Source organism: Myiozetetes cayanensis, unplaced genomic scaffold (genome assembly GCF_022539395.1).
Source record: "Myiozetetes cayanensis isolate MyiCay16 unplaced genomic scaffold, myiCay2020 scf7, whole genome shotgun sequence".
Classification (NCBI taxonomy): Eukaryota; Metazoa; Chordata; class Aves; order Passeriformes; family Tyrannidae; genus Myiozetetes; species Myiozetetes cayanensis.
The window spans coordinates 30,610,459-30,635,556 of NW_026087964.1; the positions used below are offsets into that span (position 1 = coordinate 30,610,459).

Below are 25,098 nucleotides of genomic sequence, written 5' to 3' on the forward strand. Positions count from 1 at the left end.
TGTTCTTATATCTGAGGTGTAACACAACATGTAATGGAAGTGAATGCAATGTACATTCTAAAATTCCCAAATTTATCACTCCGTTTGCTAAGGCACAAAATAAAATACTCACTCCTAGGCTACATAAAAGGCTGTTCTCACTGATGTGTCTGAAAATCCTCATCATTGAGTCATTAAGGTTGGAAAAGACCTTTAAAATTATAAAGTCCAATTGTAATGCTGTGGCTGCTTCTGTGTTTACTACACAGAATACTCAAATTGATTGAAACCTTACACCAAGACAAATTTATGAGAAGTTTGGTTTATCTCCAAGGCTGTATTTTCAAAAAGCTTCATGCTGTTAATAAAGGTGCAAGTGATAATGGCACACTAATCAAAATCAGTAAATAGACAAGGGCTGGAATCACATATCTTTTCATGTAATGGAAGCAGGTAACTTCTGTTTTCACTGTTTGGTGACATTAATGCAGTAATACTGAGTAACTGCTGACAATTAGCCAGAAGATGGAGCAGAGGTCTTGCAAGAAAATCACTCCCTGGTGGCAAAATATTGAAAATTCAATTACACTCTGTTTATTACAGGCCTACATTAGGAACTGCATTCATAATAAAGACTTTGATAATACACAAATTAATGGCAGCTCAGGGGAGTGCTTTAGTAACTTTTTTACTCCTTGATGTATTCTTCAATATTAAGTTTTTAATATATCCAGAGACATAGTGAACTGCTTTCTATGAAGCTTTTCAACTAAAATTCCTTAAATACAGAAGCATGATATGTGCATAATGCTCTGAAAGACAAGATCATTTCTATTATAGTTCTTTGAATAAAACAAGGTGTAGATACAAATTTTTAAATACCCTTTAGGTATTTTCCAAATCTTAAGATCGTATTTGTGTTTCTATGAAGTATGCTATCATAAAAACATCATTAAAGTCATATAAGCTACAGACTTGCACCATTTTCTGCATATACTCACATTTACATATGTGAATGCTTTCCTTAAATCTGAGAAAAGCCAGAGACTTGGAGGCATGCATATCCAATTTCTGCAGATATTGCAGATCTGTTTGAAGTGATTGAATAATCTAGTTCCGACTATTCAAGTCATAGCAATTGCACAAAATGCTCCCAAGAAGAGTAGCTAGTTATAAATTCATGCTATGACAACATGTATTGGATACTGTTGAATAATTTAGTTTCTGAATGAATTTAGTCAGCAGTTTGTTTAGACTTTTAATAGTCTATTGCCTACTTTAAAGACTTCTAGTGGCAAGTTCTTCAGTGCAAAGGCTTTAAACTGATGTATTTCAAATCTCTCTATATGCTTACTGATTTTAATTGCATTTTGCCATTGAAAGCAGTAAGGCCTGAAGTGGAATAAAAAGTCCATTGTCTTCACATTTAATTTAGTCGTATATGTTACTTGAAAAATGCAAACTCTAGGAAAAAAGTACTGAACACATGCACAATATTCCATAGGTTAGCTGTATCCAATTTTGTTTGAGAGAGATTCCTAAAGAATTCTGGTACCAGTGTTTCATTATCAAATACTGCAGATGTGAAACTTGGTTCTGCCTGACTAGGTTCTATGTTACTTGAACTCTCTTTGGATCCAAATATCCCAAACCTCACTTGTAAAATCCATCCACAAAGACTCTGAGTCTTAAGCTTTCCGCTTTGTAAAGGGATTACCTGAATCTGCAAAGTACAGTAACTCGTAGAGGTGCTCAAACCACTGACATTCAAGGTGAGCCCAAATGACTGGATCAGACAGGACCTCGGCTCTTCAAGAATATGCCCCAGCTAGGACAATCGATTGCACAGGAGGTAACTGATTATAACTCTGGTATTTGAAATCAGCTGGAAAAATAACCTTGCAGCCTTGTCCAGCTAAGCTTGGACGTTCCTCTGACAATCAGGAACAAAACCACAACACACAGATGAGTTTAGGATGATTAGAAAATAAAGGTATCTGGCAATGAACCCAATTCACAATGAGGTAGAAATTATTAATTTGGTATTCTCTTTTGTGGCAAATGAATCTTTTACAGGTAGGTCACTCTCACACTGCCCACACAAACCCTTTCAGCAGCCACACCTAAGTAATCATTTAACTACTTTGAAAATGCCAGATCACTGCAGAACCCATGGAAATAGAAACTTTATATAATAAGATCTCCTTGTGAAGCAGACTCCTTCCTGGCAAAGATGAGATGAATGAATGTCACATCCTTTTAGCTTTCAAGTGTGTTGCTTTTCGGGACTTGTTCTCTGAAGTTGTCACAGAAATGACATGCAGAAAAACACTGTGGGACAGTTTGACAAATTTCAAAACCTGGAAGAAAGACTGGGTACTTAGTGTTCATTCTAACATCACAAGTATCTGCAAGTTACTCAGCCTGCCTGGTGCATTTGATGTGAACAGTCACAACAAAGAAAAGAAGAAAATCTCCACGTGTTCATGGCATGTAGACACCAAGCTGGATCTTGCTCCATAAAATCAGTCTGAACCATATAATCAGTCTGTTCAGGTGGTACCTGGAAGGGCAGTACACAAACTGCAGCTAAACCTGTATATGTTATGACCGAAGTCTTGAAAGCCACAATGCCTTTGCATGCATGATTTCACATTTCCAGCTATCCACATACTGCCTTCATAGGGCTGCACTTTTTTTCCATTTCTCAATCACCTGATTGGTGATGGCTTCAAACAACTCTTATAATCTCAGAATATTATAAGGTGATATGTTACAGCTTTCATGACATCCTAGTTGATCCTGTGTGCTTTACATGTCTTCTGGAAATGTCAGTTAATCTGCATATGGATTCGGTCCCTCCTCAAGTACACTTCCAGAACTGATATACTGTCATGCTTAGCTGTCTGGAAAATCCTTTTTTAACTATGTCCTGTGTTAAAGGCCATGCAGTGACATTGCATCAGAAGAGTTTGAAGAAGGGAAGCACCAAAATGAGGTTTGCCAATAAGAAATCTATGGAGTTACTGAATCTCTTAAATGTTGACATCTGACCGGTTAAAGTAATCCAACATTTCAGAATGAGAAAATAATATGTACACAAGAATTTTCTCTTGAATTCTGCCGTGTCATCATGAACAGCTGGAAAAAAAACGAGGCCACTTCTGGTTACAGCAGACTCTGAGAAGAGACTGGGTAGGTACTGCACAGAAAATACAGCATGGCAGACACGTGTCAGATGCACATGCACATGGTGTCAGAGCACTCAGCAGAATAAGGCAATGCTTTGACCAGACAGGGCTGCCACCATGCTTTTGGTGGAATGGGAGGAAAGGCCATTGCTTCATTTAGATGCAATGAGATCAGTACAGTTAGTTCCAGAAACTTGACTGACCTCCTCTCTCTCATAACTTGTGAATCCTCTGGGAAAATATCAAGCACCTTGAGCACGGCAGTACGTGCAGCTCTCCAAAACAGGAGAGGGAGACACTTGTGCCCATTTTCTATAAAAGGAAAATTAATCTGTTACTGAATCAATAGAATTTGAAGCCTCAGGTTAAAGAGCCCTGAACAAGAGATAAGAGAAAATGTAAAAATGGTATTATAGAGGAGTGTGAAAAATGTCAGTACTTGATCTAAGGGTACTGATATAATCAAAAATCAAAATAATCAATTCAGGAAGTTCGTAGCAATTTAGCCAAAGCTTGCACAAGAAAACTAGCTCAGCTCTACTCTGCTATAATGGGAGGTGCCATGCCACCCAAGAAAGGGCAGTAACATCTCTGCTATTTTACTCTTTTAAAAGTAGGTAAAGTGATAGCAACTTGACATACACTTTAAGAACATACAAAAATATATGCATTTATTCAGAATGTGCACACACAAGCATCTTAAAATGCATATAATCTGTGGAGTAGTTTTACTCCAATCTCATCTAAAATTATGAGAGATTGTCTAGATTTTTGCACCCACCTTATTTTTTTAGGTGTATAAAATTTAGTGAGATTATTTGCGTAAGTCAGAAGCCTTTCTGAATTTAGAAAAGTTAGGCCTTTCATAAAGTTACTGAAAATGTAATTGTATTTTTATTTTTTATATTTTTTATTTATTTCAAGAAGGTAAAAAAAGTAGAGTTATAAGTTTGAAAGAAAACAAGCAGTATGATGTTCATTTTTAAGTAGGCAAACAAAACAAGAAAGATAATGTGCAAATGCAGAGACAACAAATTAGTGACCAAATCAGGATTTCATTGCAGAATCTCTTACTTCAAAGCAAACACTTTGAAGGCTTCCCGTATGTAAAGTTCAGAAGAAATTGATAAGCAGAACGAAAGTCACTGGAACTCAAGTTCAGCTGAGCTCACAGTTGCTATCCCAACAAACAGTTGTGCTTTAGTAACTACAGGTGATCAGGACACAGAGTCTAACCTGTCCGACCTGAATGCATAGCACTGAATCAGTACTAAATTTAATGGACATAATGAACCATTATCATCACATGCAGGACTATGGTACATTTTTTTATTATTATTATTTCCACAGACTAACCAAAACTCAAGTACACTCAGCTTGTGAATGCTGATGAGAGCACAGCCTGAGGTAATACAGACACAAAAACAACTCATAAAAGATTAGGCCAGGCTTGATTTAAAAAGGAAATATATAAAGAAGGACAACAATGGGAAAAAAGGTTGTGGGCGGTTTTTGGGTGTTTTGTTTGTTTTTTTTGTTTGTTTGGGTTTTTTGTTTGTTTGGGTTTTTTGTGGGTTTTTTTTTTGTTTTGTTTTTTTCGGGGGGTGGGCTTTATTTGTTGTTTTACTTTTGGTTTTTTATTGGTTGTTTTTTGTTTCTTAAGGCAAAAGAGCATAATCACACATTTTGCATAAAAATATATTACACTGTCTGGCTTCTGGGAAGAAGAATCATTCTCCATAAAAGCAGAACCAGAGAGCGTGATAAAAAACATTCAGAAATCCTTTTTTGTTTGTTTGTTTATATGATTGGAAATTACATATTCAAACTCTACTTTAAAATATTTTAAATCACAAATTTTCAAATAATCTATACTACCAAATGGTTACTTCAAATTCACATTAAAAATGCTGGGTCAACCCGAATCAGTAGGGAATCAGTTCCCCATGAGACACTGCCTTGTATTTACTAAGCACAGATATCTTTCTCATTGAAAACAAAAGAGAAATCTCTCAGTTCAATTAACTCTCCAGCCTCAACAAAAGTAACATTGCAGCAGAATCTTTTTTAAAGGAATAATTTATCAGAATTCTCTTTAATGCTTTTTTCATAACATTGAAATACCTCAGAAAAGAGGATGAAAAATTCAATTGTGTAGAGCTGATCAGAGGAACAAAAATCCATTTTGAATGAAGGTAAGCTGATTAACTTTTTTTTATAAAAATCAATGCATTTGATACTGCAAAGAACAAAGAATTTGTAGGAAAACAAGAAAAGAATGAACCTTTTTTATAGAAAATTGCTAACTAAAAGTACATAGACTCTGTTACCATATTTTCAATATTGTTATAGCATTGTTGAATGTGTTCCCTAAATCCCAGAAGTGTAAAAATTACTCTCTGGATAAGGAGAATGCTATTAATGTTTGCGAAGTGGACACCAGCATTTTCTGGATAAGTTCACTTAATAGTTTTATATTATATGTTACGTTTGGGAAAAAGGTAAGAACTCTAACTTATCTTTTAAAAAATGTGTCTGGGCATTTGCAACGACTAAAACTGAATTTCAAAATCTATATACATGTCACAGAGCCGTCTAAGCCACACTTGACAAATAATGCCTTGTATCATGGGGACTCCAACATTATTCTAGTTTAAGTAAGGCTGAAAAATAGATAACTGCCAAGTTAATAAATTTTATGAATTCCTAATTGCAGGCAGAAGACAAAAGAATTATTAGAAAGCTGTACATAGCTACACCTCGATTGGGGTGAAACCCACTTTTTCAAGTCAACAGGTTCTGGTCAGCTTGAGACATGGCCTTGTTGGAAATAAGCATTGCAGCTGCTAGGATAGTAAGAAGAGTGCTTTCCCCATCAACATGAAAAAGTATTTCGGTATTTTTCAACCAGTAGTTACAGGGCTCAGCTACCCATCTTCTGGCAACCTAAAAAAATAACAGAGAAATAACACAACTACATAAAACTGCCTTGGCGCATCGAGATGGCACAAGAAAACTGCATTGCAGTCACCCTTGAAGGGATAAAACTGTAAGTGCGTAAGTATCCTCACTGCTCAGTGAATAAGAAATTTATGAGTTGGACAGAGAGTGAAGCGAACTTAAGGAAAATATTGAGAAGGAGTAATAAAAACCCTGAATTCCTGAGTTTAACCTCTGGCTGACAGGTCGCCAACAAGCAACACTTAAGTGGAGTAGTCACAAGTCATTCCTTTCATGCCGAGAAGGCAGTCACTTTGACTTTGTTTGCTCCCTGTATGAAGTCAAACGCTGCTGCATTTTTTATGTCATGGGGATTATTGGATAGGAATAAAAACAGGCATATGAGCTCTCTTTGCTTATTTCTGCTCATAGCCTAATGGCCAGCAGATCCCAAAACATTCTGATAAATTGCATTTTGGGTTAAGGCAGCAATACTCTTAAGACATTGAAGAAACTTCTGTCTCAAAAACAATACAAACTGTCTTCCAGGAGATTACTAGCACTGTATAAATAAAACCAAAGTCTGCTAAGGAACTACCAGATCCTGAAACCTGAACTGTGTGTAGGAACTGCCAGTAAATTTAAATAACCAGCACAGCTATTTGCTATTTGGCACCTTGGAGCTTTTCTTTTGAAACTAAAAGGCTTGTGGCTATAGATTCCCTCCACTCCGCAGTATTTCCTGCTGTTTTTTGACAGAGTCAACCTCAATTTTCAGTAAAATATAGAAAGGAAATGAGAAGGAGGGGGAGTAGTAACCACAAAAATGTGAACCAATTTGTCCATCCATCCATTTCTTCTCTGCAACATCTACACACAACAGGATAGATATAAATTCAGCAAATGCACTGGCTGAACAATTCTAGAGCCAGGACTTCTGGTAAGACCCCCCATCATTTTGCAGCTGCAGAAGGAATCAATGAGAGGCAGCTGAAGCACAACACAGCTAATCTAACAAGCAAACGTGAGTCTGGGAACAATAGACTTATACGCTGAGCCCACTTCTATATCAAGCCTTTCTGTGAATTAAATCAACATTCTCTATACTAATTTGATTTTTCTGGGAAAGATTTTCAATAGCACTTCTATGACTTAGAAGCACAAGTCCTATTACAACTCATGAGGATGTGAGCTCTAAATCTCCAGGGCACTTTTACTAAAATCTCGCTCTACCTGTAAAATGGAAAAACAATCATTGCTTTCTGCCTTCTAACTAACTGATACAAGGGCTAATAGGAATATTCAGCATTGCCCCTGCGTGAACTCCTCACTTTTCCAAGACTCAAGAGGCTAATATAACCTTATCATGACTTCAGGTCAAAAGATTGAGTCTAATGGACCAATGGAAGGAATTAATTTCAGACCTCAGGACCTTTAATTGAGAACAGATGGTGCCTAGTCCTTATAAATTTAAAGTCTGGGGCCTGTTAACAAAAGCATCTAATATCATCTCAATTGCAATAAGCAGCCAGGATCCAGCAATATTGAGTTTACGAAACAATATAACAATCTCTTAGAACTCCACTGAAAGCAAACAAGCAGCAAAGACAGTTAATGAAAAAGACGTCATATGTTCTCTGCAGCTAAAGTAGTTAAGGGAACGAGCAGCAGAACTCCCCACGACTAAGAGCAGCTTTTAAGCAATTTTAAATAAATCTCCTTATAGAGCATACAGCAATCACGCTTAGCAGCTTGAACAGTGCTAGTTAAATCTACGTGGAAAGAGACTGGATACTATTCATTTCACTAAGGCCATTTCTTTCAAAGTCATTTTGACCCAGATATCTTGGAAACTTTGGATATTCAAAAGAACTTAAAAGATTATAAACTATCTTGATACATTCAATATCCATCTTCAACAGCAGGCAGAAAAGACAATTCTGAAACCTTATCAAAGAACTAAATCTTGCCCAAAAACATCTTACACTTCTCATTTCTGCTATTTTTCTTCAACAGCACAAGTGACCAATACAGCTGGGTTCCGTGAAGCCCACTACAGAAATAAATTTAAGTTTTGTAGACAAACAAGGCAAGGCAACCCAAACTCTTTAGTCCGCCACAGCATTAGTCACCAGCAATTATCCAAAGCAATTTATTTGTACCTCTAAAGTAGTTTATAGAAGTATTACATTTATAAACCCTCAGGAGTTTTATAAAAATTGGAGGGGGGAGTCAACCTCTTTCTCCAGCATACAGTAATTCACTGGCAGATGTGTAACACCAGTTCCTTTGCCCATGCTCATGACTGCACACGGATTCACTAGGAAAATGCTCTAAAGTTTCTAGGTCATTTGAAGAAGAAACAACTGATCTTCAGCCCTATATGTTTAACCTGTATGAATGCCACGTGTATAAGCTGTAGGAAAAAAATGTACAAGAAAAGGTGTTGTAAGGATAGCCACATATATGCATACATAGCCATATACACACATTTATTAATATGTTTCACCACAAGACAAAAAGTAATCATAATGCAGTCAACCAGAAAAGTCATCCTGTTATCAGTCTTTTCTCTGTCGTGGCCTGACAGTCAAGAACCAGGGTTTCCCAGGTCAGTAGCTTCTTTTTCTGCTGTGAACAGTGCACCAAAGATGGAAATGCTCACATTTTGTCTCAGATGTAACTAGTCAGAAGCCACAGTACCCCAGGGAGGGATTCGCCAGCAGCAGTACAGATCTGGCATAGCAGCTGCACAGAATCTTAAAACTCTGGGAAAACTGTTATTTATTATGGATGCTTTCAGAGCAGATATGAGATACACACACCTACTAAACATTTGCATATTTGTAATTTAATCTGTAAATGTTTCCCTTCACCTTTCTTTACTTGATGCTGTGGGATCACAATTGTGAAATTTAAAAAAAAAGAAATAATATCAAAATAAGATATTGATATGAATTTTGCAGATTTCCATGTACTATACAGAAACCTGGACTAAGCCACAATAATCACAGCAGTCATCAAAGGCCTTTCCACTGAAAGGTTTCTAAGGTAGAGTGGAAAAAAATGATTTTTCCTGGTTTCAGTGAGCTAAACCCACATTTCTTCTTCTTTACAGGTGAATTACTGGTGAAAACAATAGATAATTAAACACAAACCTGATATAATTTAGGAAAAAGTGGCATACTGAATGGACAGGGATAAGGAGTATGTGGAATAAAAATCAAAACCACAGCTTCATAACAAGCATTTCTTTTTCTGAGATTTGAGACTTCATCCTCTTCTCATCTTAAATCAATAAAAGCAGCTTAAATTTTGCCAACAGATCAGTATATTATATAGACCAAAAACGTTCTGAAGAGTTCCACTCACATATTAATAATTGTAAAAAGAATTAATTTTCAAATCTAACTTGAAATTTAATTTTATAGTGAACTCTCATTTAACTCAAAGAAAGATAAACTTTTTATCCAGAAAACATCAAAGTAAGTCATTACATGGTTTAATAGGAGTTAGTTTTAAAGAACTGTCTATTCTAAAAGCCTTTGCAGCTTTCTGTAAAAAAGAAATCTTCTTGACAAATTTTCTCTGGCTGTTATTTGACCAGCATACAAAAGCTGTCAACTGTAATTATTACTGATACTCTTACAACAAACACAACCTATGTTTATTTTAAAGTTGAAATAGTTATTAGATTATTTCTCAATATGACATATTTAATTATAAAAGTAAATGCAATTAAAATCTTATTGCAAATCAAAATTAGATGAAGCTTAAAAAACACCTTTAAAACAACTGAATATGAATAAGCCTACTTTTTATATAGAACAGGCATAATTCAAACTTTACCTCTAACATTACTTTGATTTTAGCTGATGAATATAAAAATATATGTGTATATATGTGTATGCACATATGCCCACACACCCCCACTATACCGACATAACTATACAAGAAATTAAGAAAGTGATAGTTGAGAAACTTTGTTACAAATTACAGCAAACCAAAGAATGTCACAGTTCACAGATATTTTTTCCTCCTTTTTCTTCTAGTAACAATTATGTCAATAAACCTGATTTAGCAAATGTTTTCCTCTCTAATTCATTAATTAAAACCATTTATTGCTACCACTGTTATTTTTCAAGGACATAAAAACCACATTCCAAATCAAAACAGCAGAGATTATCGGTTTATAGATGTGCAAGGCATGCTTTACTCTCATAGCAACCTCACAATTAACTCACAACTTAGATGAAAAAGAGCTATTTGCTTTAAGGTTTCTTTGCAGAAGTACATCCAGAACAACACATTTTGTTTAGGGGAACTGAAAAGCAATATTTTTATATCAAACTTAGAATATGAAAAAAAATGTCTATGGAAAGTTAACCATTGCAAATTAGAAGAAAAAAACTATATAAATATTAATATCATATTAAGTTGTGGAGCAACATTTTTATAGCCTTAATTTTCTCAACATGCTTCCTGCTTATTAATTTTTGGGTTGAATAAAACAACTGACTCACAAAAAACAAAATCAGAAAGGAAGTGAAGAATTTCTATTGTCTACCTTCTTCCACAAAGACCAACAGCAACTACACCAGCATTTAAAAATTGTTTTGGAAAATATGTTAGATTATTAAATATCCACATCTCTTTCAGCAATGTCTTTCACTGAGCTAATCTTGGAATGCCGTTGTCTGACTAACTTGTACTTTTTGCTATTCACACTATTTGCCTCTGGCCCTCTTTGCCATATGTGGCCTTTGTAACAGCAGCAATATCTAGACAGAACACAGTAGGCACAGCAGGCTGAGTTCTCCCAATCTGTTCTAGTGTCATGTGTTTAAAACTTCTGATCATGCTTGTTAACCTTTCTCTAGGCCTCCTGTTGTCTGGCATTTTCCTCAAAATGTAGTCCCCAAACCAGTCACAAACACAGTTATTTCTGCCTGCGCTGCACTGATGCAGCAGCATGATTATTTCAGTAGACACATTATAAACTCGTGGAAGAAGCACTCACATACAACAGAGAACACCACTGACCAATAACCACTATGACCTTGAGGTGATGGCTATCCAGGGGGAATACATACATGTTTCCTGGACAAGCAGCATGGGGAATGGAGAAGTGAAAGCTCAACCACGGTTGAGAAGCCCTCAGAGGAGACACGAGCTGTTTGGCATCACATTTGCACGACGGGCATACCAAGTCCAGGGGCCCAGACAGGAGGCCCTGTCATCGGAAGGCCACTGTCCGATTCCTTGAAATGTCATGGCAAGGAGGAAGGCTCTTGGTGACTATTCAGAAGACTAAGAGCATGTTATCTTCAAGATGGGTAAGGAGTATATGTGGAAGTAGAGGCAGTCAGCCTCACCCCACTCTCCCAGGGAAGATTATGGAACAAATACTGCTGGAGTCATTCCTCATATGCCAGGGTAGGCCTCCAGGAAAAGAAAGTGAATGAGAACAGCTAACATGTACTTACCAAAGGCAAATCACATCCAAACAATCTGATTGCTGATTAGCTAATGAACAGCTAATTGTCTCAGCAGACAAAGGGAAAGCAGCAGATATTGCTTTCCTTGACTTTAGCAAGACTTTCAACATGGTCTCCCATAGTATCCTGGTAGCCCATCTAGAGAGAGATGGACTGAGTGGGTGAGCTACAAAGTGCAATTTGTGGAAAATTGGTTGTAGGAAGAGGCCAAAAGAATAGTGTTTTGTAGTGCAAAGAGCAACTGTTGGCCGACATTACTGGCACTCCTCAGGGGCTAATATTGGGATTGATAGTGTTTTATGTCTGTACTACATTTAACATATTGAGAATTAATAGGATGGAATGTGCCCTTAGCAAGTTTGTGGATGACACCAAGCTGGAAAGAGTGATCTACACACTGCAGGGCAGGATTGCCTTTCAGAGGGCTCTCAACAGGCTGTAAGAATTGGCTGAAAAAAACCTCATGAATTCCAAAGGCAGAATAACCACACCTAACAGTACTAGCTGGAAGCCTGCTGGAAAGCAGTTTTGTAGTAAAGCATCTGGGAGTCACTGTGGACAAGTTCAGCAGTGTGCCCTTTCAACAATAAGGCCTAACTATGTACTGGGTTGCATTCAGAAGAATGGAGCCACCATACCATGGGAAGTGATTAGTCCCTTTTAGTCAGCATTTGAAGACCTTACCTAGAGTACAATATTCCATGTGGGGCTTGCCAGTCGAACACTGACAAATTGGGCTGAATTCAGTGAAGGCAGCCCGTGATGACTGGAGTGCATACAAATTGAGGAGAAACTGAGTGTGCCTGGAAGAGGCAAAAGGTGGAAATATAACTTTGGTGTTCCGCCATCCAATGCAGTGGTCACAATTGCAGCAAGAGAAAATCTGATTAGATATAAAGGGGAAAAAATTTACAATTAAGTTGGTTAAGCACCAGAACAGTTGCCCTAAATGATGTGGAATCTCTCTTACAGATTTTCAAAACTCTACTTTGAGCAAGCTCATCTAAATCAGTCTTTGCACTTGTATTTACTGAACTGCATTTTTTCTTGCAGAATTATTTATCCAGGTTACGTCCTGTCCTACAAAGTCTGTGTGATTCTTTCTGAGTCACAACATTCTACTTGCATTATCTAAGTCATTAAAAAAAATCTCAACACACTACGTGGCACACTACTTGATTGAACTTGCCAATTCATGAAGTAATGATGACCATTCCTTGTGGAGTTTTCCCGTAAGTTGTACACTTGTTTTGTAATAATGAACATAGACCTCACCTCCCTATTCATGAGTATGTCAGGACTGAGGCAGTGTCAGAAGCCCCCCCCCAATACTAAAACACCTTTTACTACTAGCATCTGCTCCATTTTCCTTATCAAGGAGTGGCTTACACTTTCACAAAAGGAAAGTATTACAACTTGACAAGACTCGTTTAGTACAATACTTGTTGTTAAAACCCAAACTTTTTATAATCTTTTTATTGGGCATTTCCCATCTAACTGATTGGGCACATTCCTCCTCCTTTTTACTTTCCAGAACCATATCCATCATCAATGATTTCTCACTCATGAACCATAAAAAGCCCAGAGGCTGTAGACGCTCTATACATGTAGGAAAAAATTATTTACCTAAGTAACCTATAATCCTCTATTTAATAGTATAAGTGACCAGTTACTCAGGTAGCAAATGCTGAAACAAAAACAACCAGAAGAAAACATATCAGCAATAGTCTTCCTTCACTGTTAAGTAATAAATCAACTCTGTCTTTTCCATTTTGTTAGCATTCAAATTTCTTTACAATGCTCTACTTTTTTACTGATTGTGTCTCAATTTTATTTGTATGCTTGGATTTCCCCAAAGTCCTCCTGAAGCATCTTTGTAAGCTCCTCCTCACAAATTTGACCTTCCTTCTTTTTTTCTGCATGTTTTTTTTTCCGTTAAGGTCAGATATACGGAGAAATCCTGAGCTATGACAGTTGGTCTTTAGATACCTCTTCCACCACTCCTTAACATTAGCAGGATTTATAAGCTTAACAGCCAGGAGTGAATTCTCTGAAATTTTGTGCTTTGATTTGTTTTCCCTTATAGACTCCAATTCTAATTTTATTGCTGTAATTTGTTGTTAAACCTAGAGTTCCTGCACATCAGATTTGCCAAAAAGCCTCATCCTCTGATCTATGTTCTGTACCAGGCTCCCACAATGAAAGCATAATTAAGATGGTCCTTTGGAATTTCATGTTTTTCCTCAACAGCACGTTTAGTGACACTTAAACCTCTGAAATCTAGAAGATCCCAAAAAGTTACTGCAAAAAAGTCAGCCCAGCTGTTGCCTCTTTGGCTACCACCAGCCAAAGGAATTATGAACATGATTTTCAACTGCATTAAAAGTGAATGCTAAGAAGATAATTAATTGAAATATATCCACAGAACTAGAATCATAAGAGTATCTGAAAATTGGCATAACTATAGAAAACTTATGATAATATCGCAGAAAACCAGATGACTACTTTTGTTTATGGATTTCTGTTCCACATCTCTGTAACCAAAGAAAAACTTGCATGGTTATTTATATATTAAATATTATTTCAGAGCTGACTGCTGTCAACAATAAAACAGACTGATTTCCTGGTCAAGAAATCTCTTGGCAGTAAAGCAAGATTTAAGAGATTTTGGCATGCTTTATGAGGAGTAGAAAATTTCTGGATATAACATTGTGGGAAAGAGTGAAGAAGCTGTAACTGGTGATATGGCAGTAAGATGAGGATTAATTCACCAGCTATGTGGCTTGTTTTGATCCGCAGGCTCAGCATTTGGTTGGCATGTACCAAGCAGCTGCTACTCAATAGGGTTTATTTAAATCAAGTTTTGGGCCCTAGCATAAAGGGAGATGTTAAATGGGTGAAAACATATAACACTACTTCCTGAATTATGTGCATTATTTAAGAATGCAGAGTTCAGGTATGTGTAACAGATGAACTGGGTTAGAGAGAAGAGATTTAAAATGTCTTGACAAGTATCTTACCAATGTATTTCTTGGGTTTCAGAGATCTGAATGCCAGTAAATTCATCATTCTGGAAGGACAAGAGAGTATTAGATTCACAGGAATGCTGTATTTAGAAACTGTCTGAAGTTGGAGAGGAAGCAAGCAGGTGCTCACATATCTGATAAACTGATATTTTCTCTTTATAGAAGCTCTCAGTAATGCACATTCTACCAGCAATATCTATTTTCCTGTAGCTGTGAAAAATTGGTCCAAGTTTCAAACCATTTATCTAACCAATTCTGAATGACTGCCTGAGACCATGAACTTATACTCCTCTCTCCCCTTATTCTTTTTATTTTGTTACATCCTGATGTCCCCTGCACCTATCAGTGCAAAACTCTCACTAAATTAAAAAAAAAAAAAATCCCCATATTCTATTGCCATCAGAAGTACTTTCTATGTGCCCAGGTAGTCTTTGTGGTAGTCAGCTATGTGGCACGCATGTCTCTGGAGCACCCAACTCTTTTTCAGAAGCACTGTCACTACTGCTTCCAAAGGAGTAGAAAGCATCATGGTCTTGACATAAGTCTTAGGTCTTATATGAGTGACTTTCCAATCAGACTCACTGCCACAGCCTTTCAGGCCAGCACAAGAAGTGCATACAAAACTGGTCATGTAACTTTACAGGGATAAATAATAATAAGGTGCTGCACTTTTGGAATAACTTGCTCAATTAGCTTTCATGTCTTGCTTATTAACCTTCTGATGCCTCATTAAGTCAGGGATTGCAGTTTAATGGATTTAAAAAATAATCTAAATATGTAAGTGGAATCTAAGATACCTTAAAAATATATTGACCCTTTAAGCAAATGGGCCATTTAAAGCCTAACTACAACTTCTAGCTCATACTCTGCTGGAATCTTTATCCAGTTTAAAAGAAAAGCTTTAGTAATCTCAGATCATTTAAACAACATAAAGTAACTGGCTGCTTGTATTTCAATGCGACAGCTCCTAGAACAATTACCAACATAAATTTCTAGATGCAGCATTTATGAAACAACTTGCAACGGGAATGGAGAAGAAAGCCTGAAGAAACATGTGCATGCTCAATACGCTCCAACCAATACATCATACTGTACGTGACACTGGTAGGTTGCCCAGATTAACAGATGCAGGTCCTCCTTCAGGGAGGCTGACATGACAAATCTCTCAGAATATGATGCCAAGAGTCGTATATGGAACTTGAATGAAGTAAAAGAAAAATATTTCTCTTCAGAATTATTTACTGGGCAGTAACTTAAAACTTTGTTGTGAGAATACACCTGTAAACCCTACGTTTGATAAACCTTGTATTGTTTTCTAAAAAAAAAAAAATAATCTGCTGGCATTCATGGTATGTTCTTAGTATATATAAAATTTTGCAATTAGATCATGTGCAAAGTTATTTGTTTAAAGAAACTTCTAAACATTTCAATATTATTTACAAATTTAAGTCACTTTTTTAGGTTCTTAGAAACACATATTGTTAAGACCTGACAAGTAAAAGTGTTTTCAGAAAACTACACTACTTACTTAACTGTGCAACAGAACTGCAAGTTTTGCTTCCTGAGGGATATGCAATCCATAACTATTTCAGATGAGCAAATATACACAATGGTTACAAAGAAGGTAAGGAAATGGTACTTTATTGCCAAGCTTCTCTTCGATCCTAACTTGCAAGAAAGAAAACCTCAAGTACATTCGTCAAATTGTTAATCCTGAGGTCATAATCCTATAGGATAAGTCAAAGTTCTCATCATCCTGACAAGTCCAATTAACTCCAATAATGTCTGCTTATAGAAATGGACTATTTAATCAGTGAATATTTTTACTGGGCGAACAGTGGGATTGCTCAAACACTGAGACCTTTACTTGAGGAAAGTGTGATCTGATGGTGCTGTGTTTTGTTAATCATAACTGGTTGCTCCTTATTCAATTTAGAGATAAACATGCTGGATAGAAATGCATTTACCTGTAAAACAGTTCCATCAAAATTCAGACAGGAATCTTCACACACAACAAAGGGTGATGCAGTGCAGAGGACTTGTAACTCCAAGTTTGGTTCCATAGCTTTATCAGGTTTGTCAGATTTTAACAGTATACTGGCACAGCTGTTAACTTTAGGCCATAAATTAACAAAACTCACACCTGCAGTTTAGTCCTTTGATTAGGGCACCTGGCTCCTGCCAGGACACTACAGCTTCCCTGCTTTTAAACAATTTTTTTTTATATTCTACTGTGAGGATTAAACATACGGAGTTCCAACTACGTGTGTAAAATGATTTCTCAGCCAAGTCTTCCATGTTCAGTGGGAACAAAAATTCAGAGAAAAAAATACCAAAGAAGATCAAGCTTTTCACCACTCTAACATTGCCACTGACACAGCGGCCCATGACATGGTCCACGTTATATATGTTTCATAACCCTAGGGGACTCTCAAGCCATCAAAATTTCATTAGCTTCACAGCAGTCTCAGCACATTCTTAAGTTGGACTGCTGGCCTCCCTATTAATAAATAAATCAACTGTAATCCTTTTTAGTGGCTAAACTCTTCATTGAAGTTGTATCAAATGCCAGACATTCCTTGCATGACTTTAACCACTGCAGAATAATGCATTTTCTAACATACTGACAGTCTTCTTACACATGAAAAAACAAAACACTCTAAACTGATGGAGGAAGTTTTGGCATATCGTGATTGACAATTTGCCTTTTTAAAAACTGTAAATATAAAATCTATTAAAAAGTATAGCAAAGCTATGGTACTTGTGAAGCATCCACCTCTTTGGTAATGTAAAGATATGGCTTTCTATGGAAATAGTCTATGTGCATGCATGTGTATATAAATACATATTTTCAAGATCATTAACCTAGGGTTTTACAAAAGGCTCAAGAGAATCTGTTTCTGCATAGACCTTTCAAAAGGAAAATTCACAGGACTGCTCAACAATTCATTCTAGATTGCCTAGCAGCTGAAATAGCAAATATTACCCCACAGAAACTTCACTGCCAAAAGGCGATAGGCAAGTACTCCTGTTCTCCTCTTTCAGAACTTGCCTTTGACTCAAACCAAGTTTTCCAAGCATGATACAAGACACCTGCGAACACAGAGCTGTCTGCTCAGGTACCATGGAGCATTCAGTCCAACACAAAAAGGAGGGTCTCATTTGAGACAGCTGTTTTGCACAGGCATCTTCAGGTAGAACCAGCCACCAGAGGAAACCCAAGTATGAATAACAGCAAAATATAGCTTTGGCTTTGGTTTCTCAAACTGAAGTTAAAATAATAAATAGGAAAACCTAAACTTTATTGCTTGTAGTTTAAAACAAAGGTGCATTATTCTTTCAAGGATTATCATACATACATGCCTCCATTGCTGTTTCCCACAATGTGTTACAGCTATTGCCAGAGGATAGCAATAAAATTGCTCTGACTTTTGCACAGCTGAACAGACAGGTTTAATAAATAAATAAAATTACACGTAGACATGAAGGCAATAGCCATCACTAATTTTCATTGTTACTCTTTTTTTTAAATTTCCTCTTGAATTTGCCATGAAGTTAATAGAACAATCATTTTAATTCTAGTAAAGCTGAAAATATTCTACAGGTAAAAAAAGTTAAAATGTTTTCCAGGACTTGTGCATTTAGCATTTAACAACATACTAGAATCTGTTCATAACCTTAAGAGGAGGTAAAAAAACTTTGAAAAGTTTTAAAAATGAATCAGTCAATTGCATGAACCTATTTTCATTTAACCACTAAGACTTAATATACAATGGTCATATCCCACATCCTACAAAGCTTCCGTTAAGATTTTTGTTACAGATTTTAATTGCACAGTAATCCAGTCCCACCAGCACATCCAAGGCCACTTGTCCCTCTTCACCACAATTCCAATTGCTCTCATCAGCTCAGAAGTTTAAGGCACAATCAAATTTGTTTTCCTGTCATGAACCCTGTTAATAGGCTATTCTTTGTGTTCATTCATCCATTCTAGATTCGCAACTTTTCCAAGATGTCTTGAAGAACAGTTTACAATGAAACTTTTGAATGCAAGTTGGCCTGGGGAACAATTTTATCACTGCTTAGCTGTTCCTCAGAGGGTAACAGGTGACATGGCCTGACATAATAATAATCCTTTTTTTGTGGTTAAACTCTTTCAAAATTACAGCTAAAACATCACACCCAAAGGTTGCATTAGTTAGGACTGATTCTGAATATTGACTTTTCTGGGAAGCGGGGTGGGGGGGAAGAAGGTAAATAATTCAAGGCCTTTCCTTTAATGATTTAAAATTACCGGGTGTCAACCGAAACAGCAATAAAACATTAATTCATATAGGGGCATATGCATAAGAACTTACCATTTTCACTGTCGGACTTGTTTTCATGTTCGGTATCAGTCAGAGTGAGGGCTGAGTTGGAACGGCTCGACAGACAGGAACTGCGCCCTGATTTGACCCCCCTGCCCCAAAGTCTCATGGCATGCTCTGGAGACATCACTCCTTCATTTTCAGTATCAGCATCTGACCCTGCACTGATAGAGTAACCTCTGTGGGGGAGCCCCATTTCCGCACAAAATGCCAGTCCTCGACGAGCTGCTGGTTCACAAACTCCTAACTGCCTTAGGGTAAAATTCTGTCCTGATTAGGGGAAAAAAAGATAACAAAAGGTGAGAATTTTTTAATTATTTTGTTTTAAAGAATCTAAAAGTTAAAACTCTTCATGTGTATAATTGTCTCAGATATCACATAAGGTGTTTAGTCAAAACTCTGTATTACAATCAAGTGGATTCTTTTGTCTCCAGCTCTCTGAAGTGGTTGTTTTCATTCATAGTAGACCTCAGCACTGTTTTGTCAATTGCTTAAACACATCAAAAGTGCTCCTGGGTAGCAAATAAACAAAATAGAACCTGTTAACTAAGAAAAGCCAATTCAGCACATAAAAGGATTAAACATAAATTATAAACTTTTTTTTTTTTTTTTAATTATCTTCCAGAGCATTTAACAGGGTAATTGTCAGGAATTTTAGTTGGTTGGTTTTGAAGTTTTTTTTTTTGTTTTGTTTACACTGGTTAGAGGCCAAAGCACCAGGCTATTTTGTCCATGCAGATGTCCCCTAATGTGACAACGGGAAAGCTAAATGGGAACCAAACTCAGTTGGTTATTTGATCTCTCTGCCATACTTTAATACCCAAATACAAATAAACAGGAACATGGCCACCTGTTACCTGCAAGTACTACAGTAAAGTTGTTATTTTTTGTGTCACCAAATTTTGAGAAGCATTTTTCACTTCTACCACTGAAGCAGAGTCTATGCATTTTAACAGACTTTAAGCCTCTGTTTTGGGGCAGAGCAAGAGACATAAGTGAATCCCAAATGACTGTATTAATAAATTAGGTGCAATAAACTTGTGACACTTCAATAACTTAGAGTGTCTAAATTACGCGACACTCAAAAATGACTGCCTTTTTAATGGCTGTGTCTTCATCTTACTTTTATGTCTGTAAATTTAAGACATTTTATGATATATAGACACTTGGCAAGCTCCTTTGCATGCCTATATCCATAATGCTTTTCCACCCTAGCCCACAATTATTTCATAGCTCTGAAAACAAATTAGGACATATATTCAATCTTTGAATCTGACAAGCATCCTAATTTCTCCAAAATTAGTCACTTAGCACAAAAACATAGTAGCAAGATAATTAAAGCTTATAATATGGCAAGAACAGAATCCTATCAATAAATAGATCAAATAATAGAATTGCAGAAGTGTGAATACAGAAATGTAAATAATTCCTGAAATATCAAGAGTTAATGCACTGGTCACAAAGTTTTTTTAAGTGATCTATTATTTTATTGCTGTGGTCACATGAAGTTGTTGCTATAAGTTTCTTAGCAGTCAGAACCATAAAAGAATTCTGACGATGACTTTCATAAATAATAAAAATCAGTTACTACAATTAGGTAAAAATCTAACTATTTATTATGCAGATGTGAATGTATTATTTTAATGAAAATACAGCTGTGGAGGTAAATATAAAGAAGTAAGCATATCCATGACTATGTCTGAACAGTATGAAGGGTATAAGAAAGGGGATTACCATGCACACTGAGAGTATCTTGTAATTTTTTTTAAGCTGTCATGCCATGTGAATTTTCAGGTTTTATGAGAGCTGAAACTAATCAGCAAAGGAAACAGGCCAAACAAACCGCCCAGTGGTAATAGGGTCAGAGCTGAAAGTAGTAAAGTGTCTAATATGTTTATTATTATTTTGATATATGTATGCTAAGGGTGACAGTCTAGAACAGTAGTTTACGTGTTTGGTACATTATTATGTGAATCTACATTTTCAAACAGTTGCCTCAAGTCAGATACAAACACAGGAGAAGCCTATGTGCATGACTGCATGCATACAGGTGTCTCTACACATATGCAGAGGCTAAGGCGTATATACAATTGCACATGCAGTATCTCATTTGTTCTAAAAAAAGGGGGTTTTAGAAGCAAAAAGGAAAGGAAAGAGGTATTTTCTACCAAAAACAACGTTACTTGAACCAGTAACAAAACTGCTGCTGACTTCAATGCTACAAGCTGTTATTCCTGTGGTCCTCAAAACCTCACAGTGCTGAGATGTGAAGGCGAGGAAGGATGCAGACAGAAACAAAAAGTGTCTCTTGAGCTACAACAGGACCAGCTGCAGGGGGTGAGCATCACGACTTGCAGCTCTTCTGCCAGCCTGTACCACACACCCCAGGCTCCCCTCACTGTGAAAACAGCCTCTGTGCACTCATGGAAACATCTGTGCAGGCACAGCGATTGGAAGAGACTATTCCCCACACATACACACTTACTTTCCTCTTAAACATTTATTTTTAAGAGAAACTACTTCAGGCATTATCTAACAACATCTTCCTTCATCTTTCTAGGAGAGTTGGTCTCAGGCACAACATATCACCTACCATCTATTAATGTATTTTATTTTTTACTTTAAGTTTACAACAGCCTACCTCCACATAAAATATTTTCTTCTTTCTTCCCCCCCTCTTATAAATTTAAGCCCCAACAAGATTGCATGTCATAGGGCAAAAAGAGAAAAGGGAACCGGTTTTCAATACTGTTTTCTCATCCCATTCAATATATTAGAGTTTTTCACTACACTGAGAAGTTTTACAACATATCCCAGAAACATTGTAACAGCTTTAGAATCATCAGGCTACATAATCTTCTGAATTAAAGCTTTCCTAAGAGCTTCACTAAGAGGATTGTACTCCATGTAAGTTGCCTACACAAATGAAAAAACAAAACAAACAAAAAAAACAAACAATCCACAAAAGCCAAAATGAAAAGTTGACATGGTAAAACAAAAATGTTTATTTGTGTAGGAATTTATATCCCAAAGGAAATTATATATATGTAATAGAAAAATTTTACATCACCATAGGATTTCTGAGCAATGAAAACAGGAAATCTTCCAAGATCCACGGGAAGCTGAACACAGCTGGGACCCAGACCTAGTGGGTAGCAGACTAGTTGGGAGCTTTTACCTGATAATGAACAGTGCTATGAAATCAAAATAAAAGCTGAAAAGGAGGTTGTAGGAGCTTAGTGGGGAAAAAAGAGCTTGAAGAGAGGATGTTCTTTTTGTGTTTGTAGATTTTCTAATTAACCTTCCCAGAATGACTTCCATGTCAGGGATTTAATCATCAGTTTCTTATACTATACACACATTCGCAATTTCTCCCATTGACAGTAAGTGCCTCAAGAGTTCATAAAGACCTAAAAACAGCTTGGCCACTGTAATGAACTAATTCCTGAGAAGAAAATGTAGGCACAGAATAAACAGATAGGTATAATGCCTTCTGAGTTTTTCCCTTTCCTTTAAAAAAGTATGAAACAAAATTAGACACAACATTTCAAGGAGAGTTGTTCTGGAGACACCTTTGGGGATTGTGGACTATTTGAGATAATGTGCCATGAAGCTACATTTTAAAAACTATAATACTGGCAATAATACTGCTTACCACCACTCAACCATTAGATGCTACATTTCTCTTGTCTAGGAATATCAGTTAATAGCTATTTTAAGGACTGCTGACATCCTCCATTTGTGTAGAAAAGAACAAAATTAATTAATAACTCTACAAAAAATTTTCAGAAGCTTCTGCAGCAATCACTTTTAAAAGCACGGCATTTGCCAACAGTAACCACACAGGTCTACCTGTTATGTTGCAACTACTCTCTGTGTAAGCAATGATCCACATATGATTGGTTGAATACATACTTTTTTGTATGTATACCAACATACTTATATATAGTCAATATTTAAAATTATTATTTTTAAAAGATTATATATATATTTCTCTGCCAGAATCACAATGGTTATATTGTCTAGAAATGGAAGTGACTTTTTTCTTCAGTTTAATCAAATACTGCTATAAGCAAGTTTGATATATTCAGAAATGGCCTATTACTTTAGAAAGTCACAAGTTAAAAGCTGGAATTAAACTGAAAGCTGCTGCACTTGTGCCACTAACCAAACGAAAAGATCCCATGTTTCTGCAGTTATCAGTCCTTGCTCAAAGTTGGATCTATACTAAATATATGCACAGAGATGTTATCTTAAAAACCGTGAAAAGGTGAAAGAAACAAACAGAAGGAATGAACAAAAAAATTGCCAAAAGAAAATCTGTCAGCATCTCCAGACATCAGCACTGTCCTTACTAATTCATTAACCCCTGATGAGTTGACAAGTCAGGTTTTAGCAACAAGAGACTATTTTGAAAAAAAAGGAAAGACAAATATAAACCTGAAAAGCCTCCCTAGCACCTGCCTAGTTAGCATAAAAATACACCCACTCCCCTAGCTTTTAAACCTGAGGAATAATAGTTTTAGTGCCTTTGCTGACTTTAGTCTTGTCCTAACAGGACAGACAGCACCAAAAAGGCAGAGGTCCCAAACTTATCCAAGTACATACTCAAAATTCTGTTTAGTTTGGCTCTTGCACGACCATACTGCTTTCTGCCATTCTGATATGGGTAAAGTACTTATTTCTTTTAGATTTCATATTTAGAAACTCTATAGGGGATATGTTTTTCCTATTGAAGCTCTTGATGCAGAGCTCTTTCTCAATACCTCCAAACACTTTCTATGAACCACAAGCCAGAACACAGCTGCACCGTATTTGAAGTGCTTCATCATGTCTGTACAGCCAAGAGCTCAACACTACTGACCTAATTCAACAGTACTTTGCCATCCTAACTCATATACATGACAAATATGAAGGAATGGCTCTGTAAAATGCAAACTAGCTAGTCTATTCACTTTACTAATTCCTGAAAAATACAGTGTTCAATTACATACTAGTCATAATGCAAAGAGCAGCTTCTTTTTATATGACAGTAGGCAGCAAAACTGACCCTTTTATTTGCAGGGTATTAAGTAGTCACTACAGGACCAATAAGAACATCTTCCTAGATCACCAAAGAAAAGCTGGACTGGTTTAGCAAGAACCATCATCTTTCAAATGCAAAATCTAGCTGATTTCTTAAGGGAAACTTCTTTGTAAATGTTATTTTCCATTTACTGGGGCAAATACAATGTGACACACTTACTTACAATGAGGTCCTTTGTAAGGAAAGGCCTGGAGAAGAAGCACATAGAAATGGAAATAAATGTATAGTAGGATTACAAATTTGTTGGAAATGAAAGGGTGAAGATTCTTTTTTTTTTTTTTTTGAAAAATAGCAAAACTGATATCACATGCTCTAGAAAACTCTAACAAGAAGCGTACAAATGCTGCCTCCAGAAGTGAGAATGTGAGGTAGGTAGAATGCAATTATACAAGAGAGAATGTCGCAATTATACAAGAGAGAATGTCTAATGGATGTGACACATCCATTCTGTCACACAAACTTCACAATATATTTAGTTAAGAGTACTAAAAAAAAGTTGTACTTTCAGAATTCTGTTTGCTAGGATGCAAGTAATTGCAGTGAAGAATGACAAACAATGAACTTTGCCTATGTCAATGTTTTCTTTCAGATTTGGTGTAGTATTTTATTGTCATTACTTCAGACTGATTTTTTCTTTAGCTTTTGAGAAAATTATCTGTGAAATTTAAACCATCCTAATCCACTGTATCACGTTTCCTCTTGATCCTAATTCCTGTTTTTCTTTTCACTCATCACAACCATCTTCCTTGTCCCCTCTTAATCTCTCTTTCTTGACCTTTCTGCTCTGTTCACTCCTCCATCTTCACCTCCTTTTCTTGTCATCATGTGCCTTGGAGTGGAGCTGTAAGATTCGTATGAAAGACATTTGCTTCTTTAATATATCCAGTAAACTACCTAATAATAAAGAGCATTAAAATATATTAAATCTCATCGAGTGTGTATATAGTTTTCAAATGCTCATTATTCTCCAAAAATACTAACCACACAGTTCTCCCATTCCTCATGGACTTA

General features: G+C 36.4%; 1 protein-coding gene across 1 annotated transcript in view; it reads right to left on the reverse strand.

The window, feature by feature from the left end:
• TENM3 (teneurin transmembrane protein 3) overlaps positions 1–25,098 on the reverse strand; it is a 1,298,714-nt gene that overhangs the window by 280,211 nt on the left and 993,405 nt on the right. The window contains 1 exon segment of the mRNA XM_050338169.1: positions 18,993–19,271. Coding sequence (XP_050194126.1) covers positions 18,993–19,271 — 279 coding nt within the window.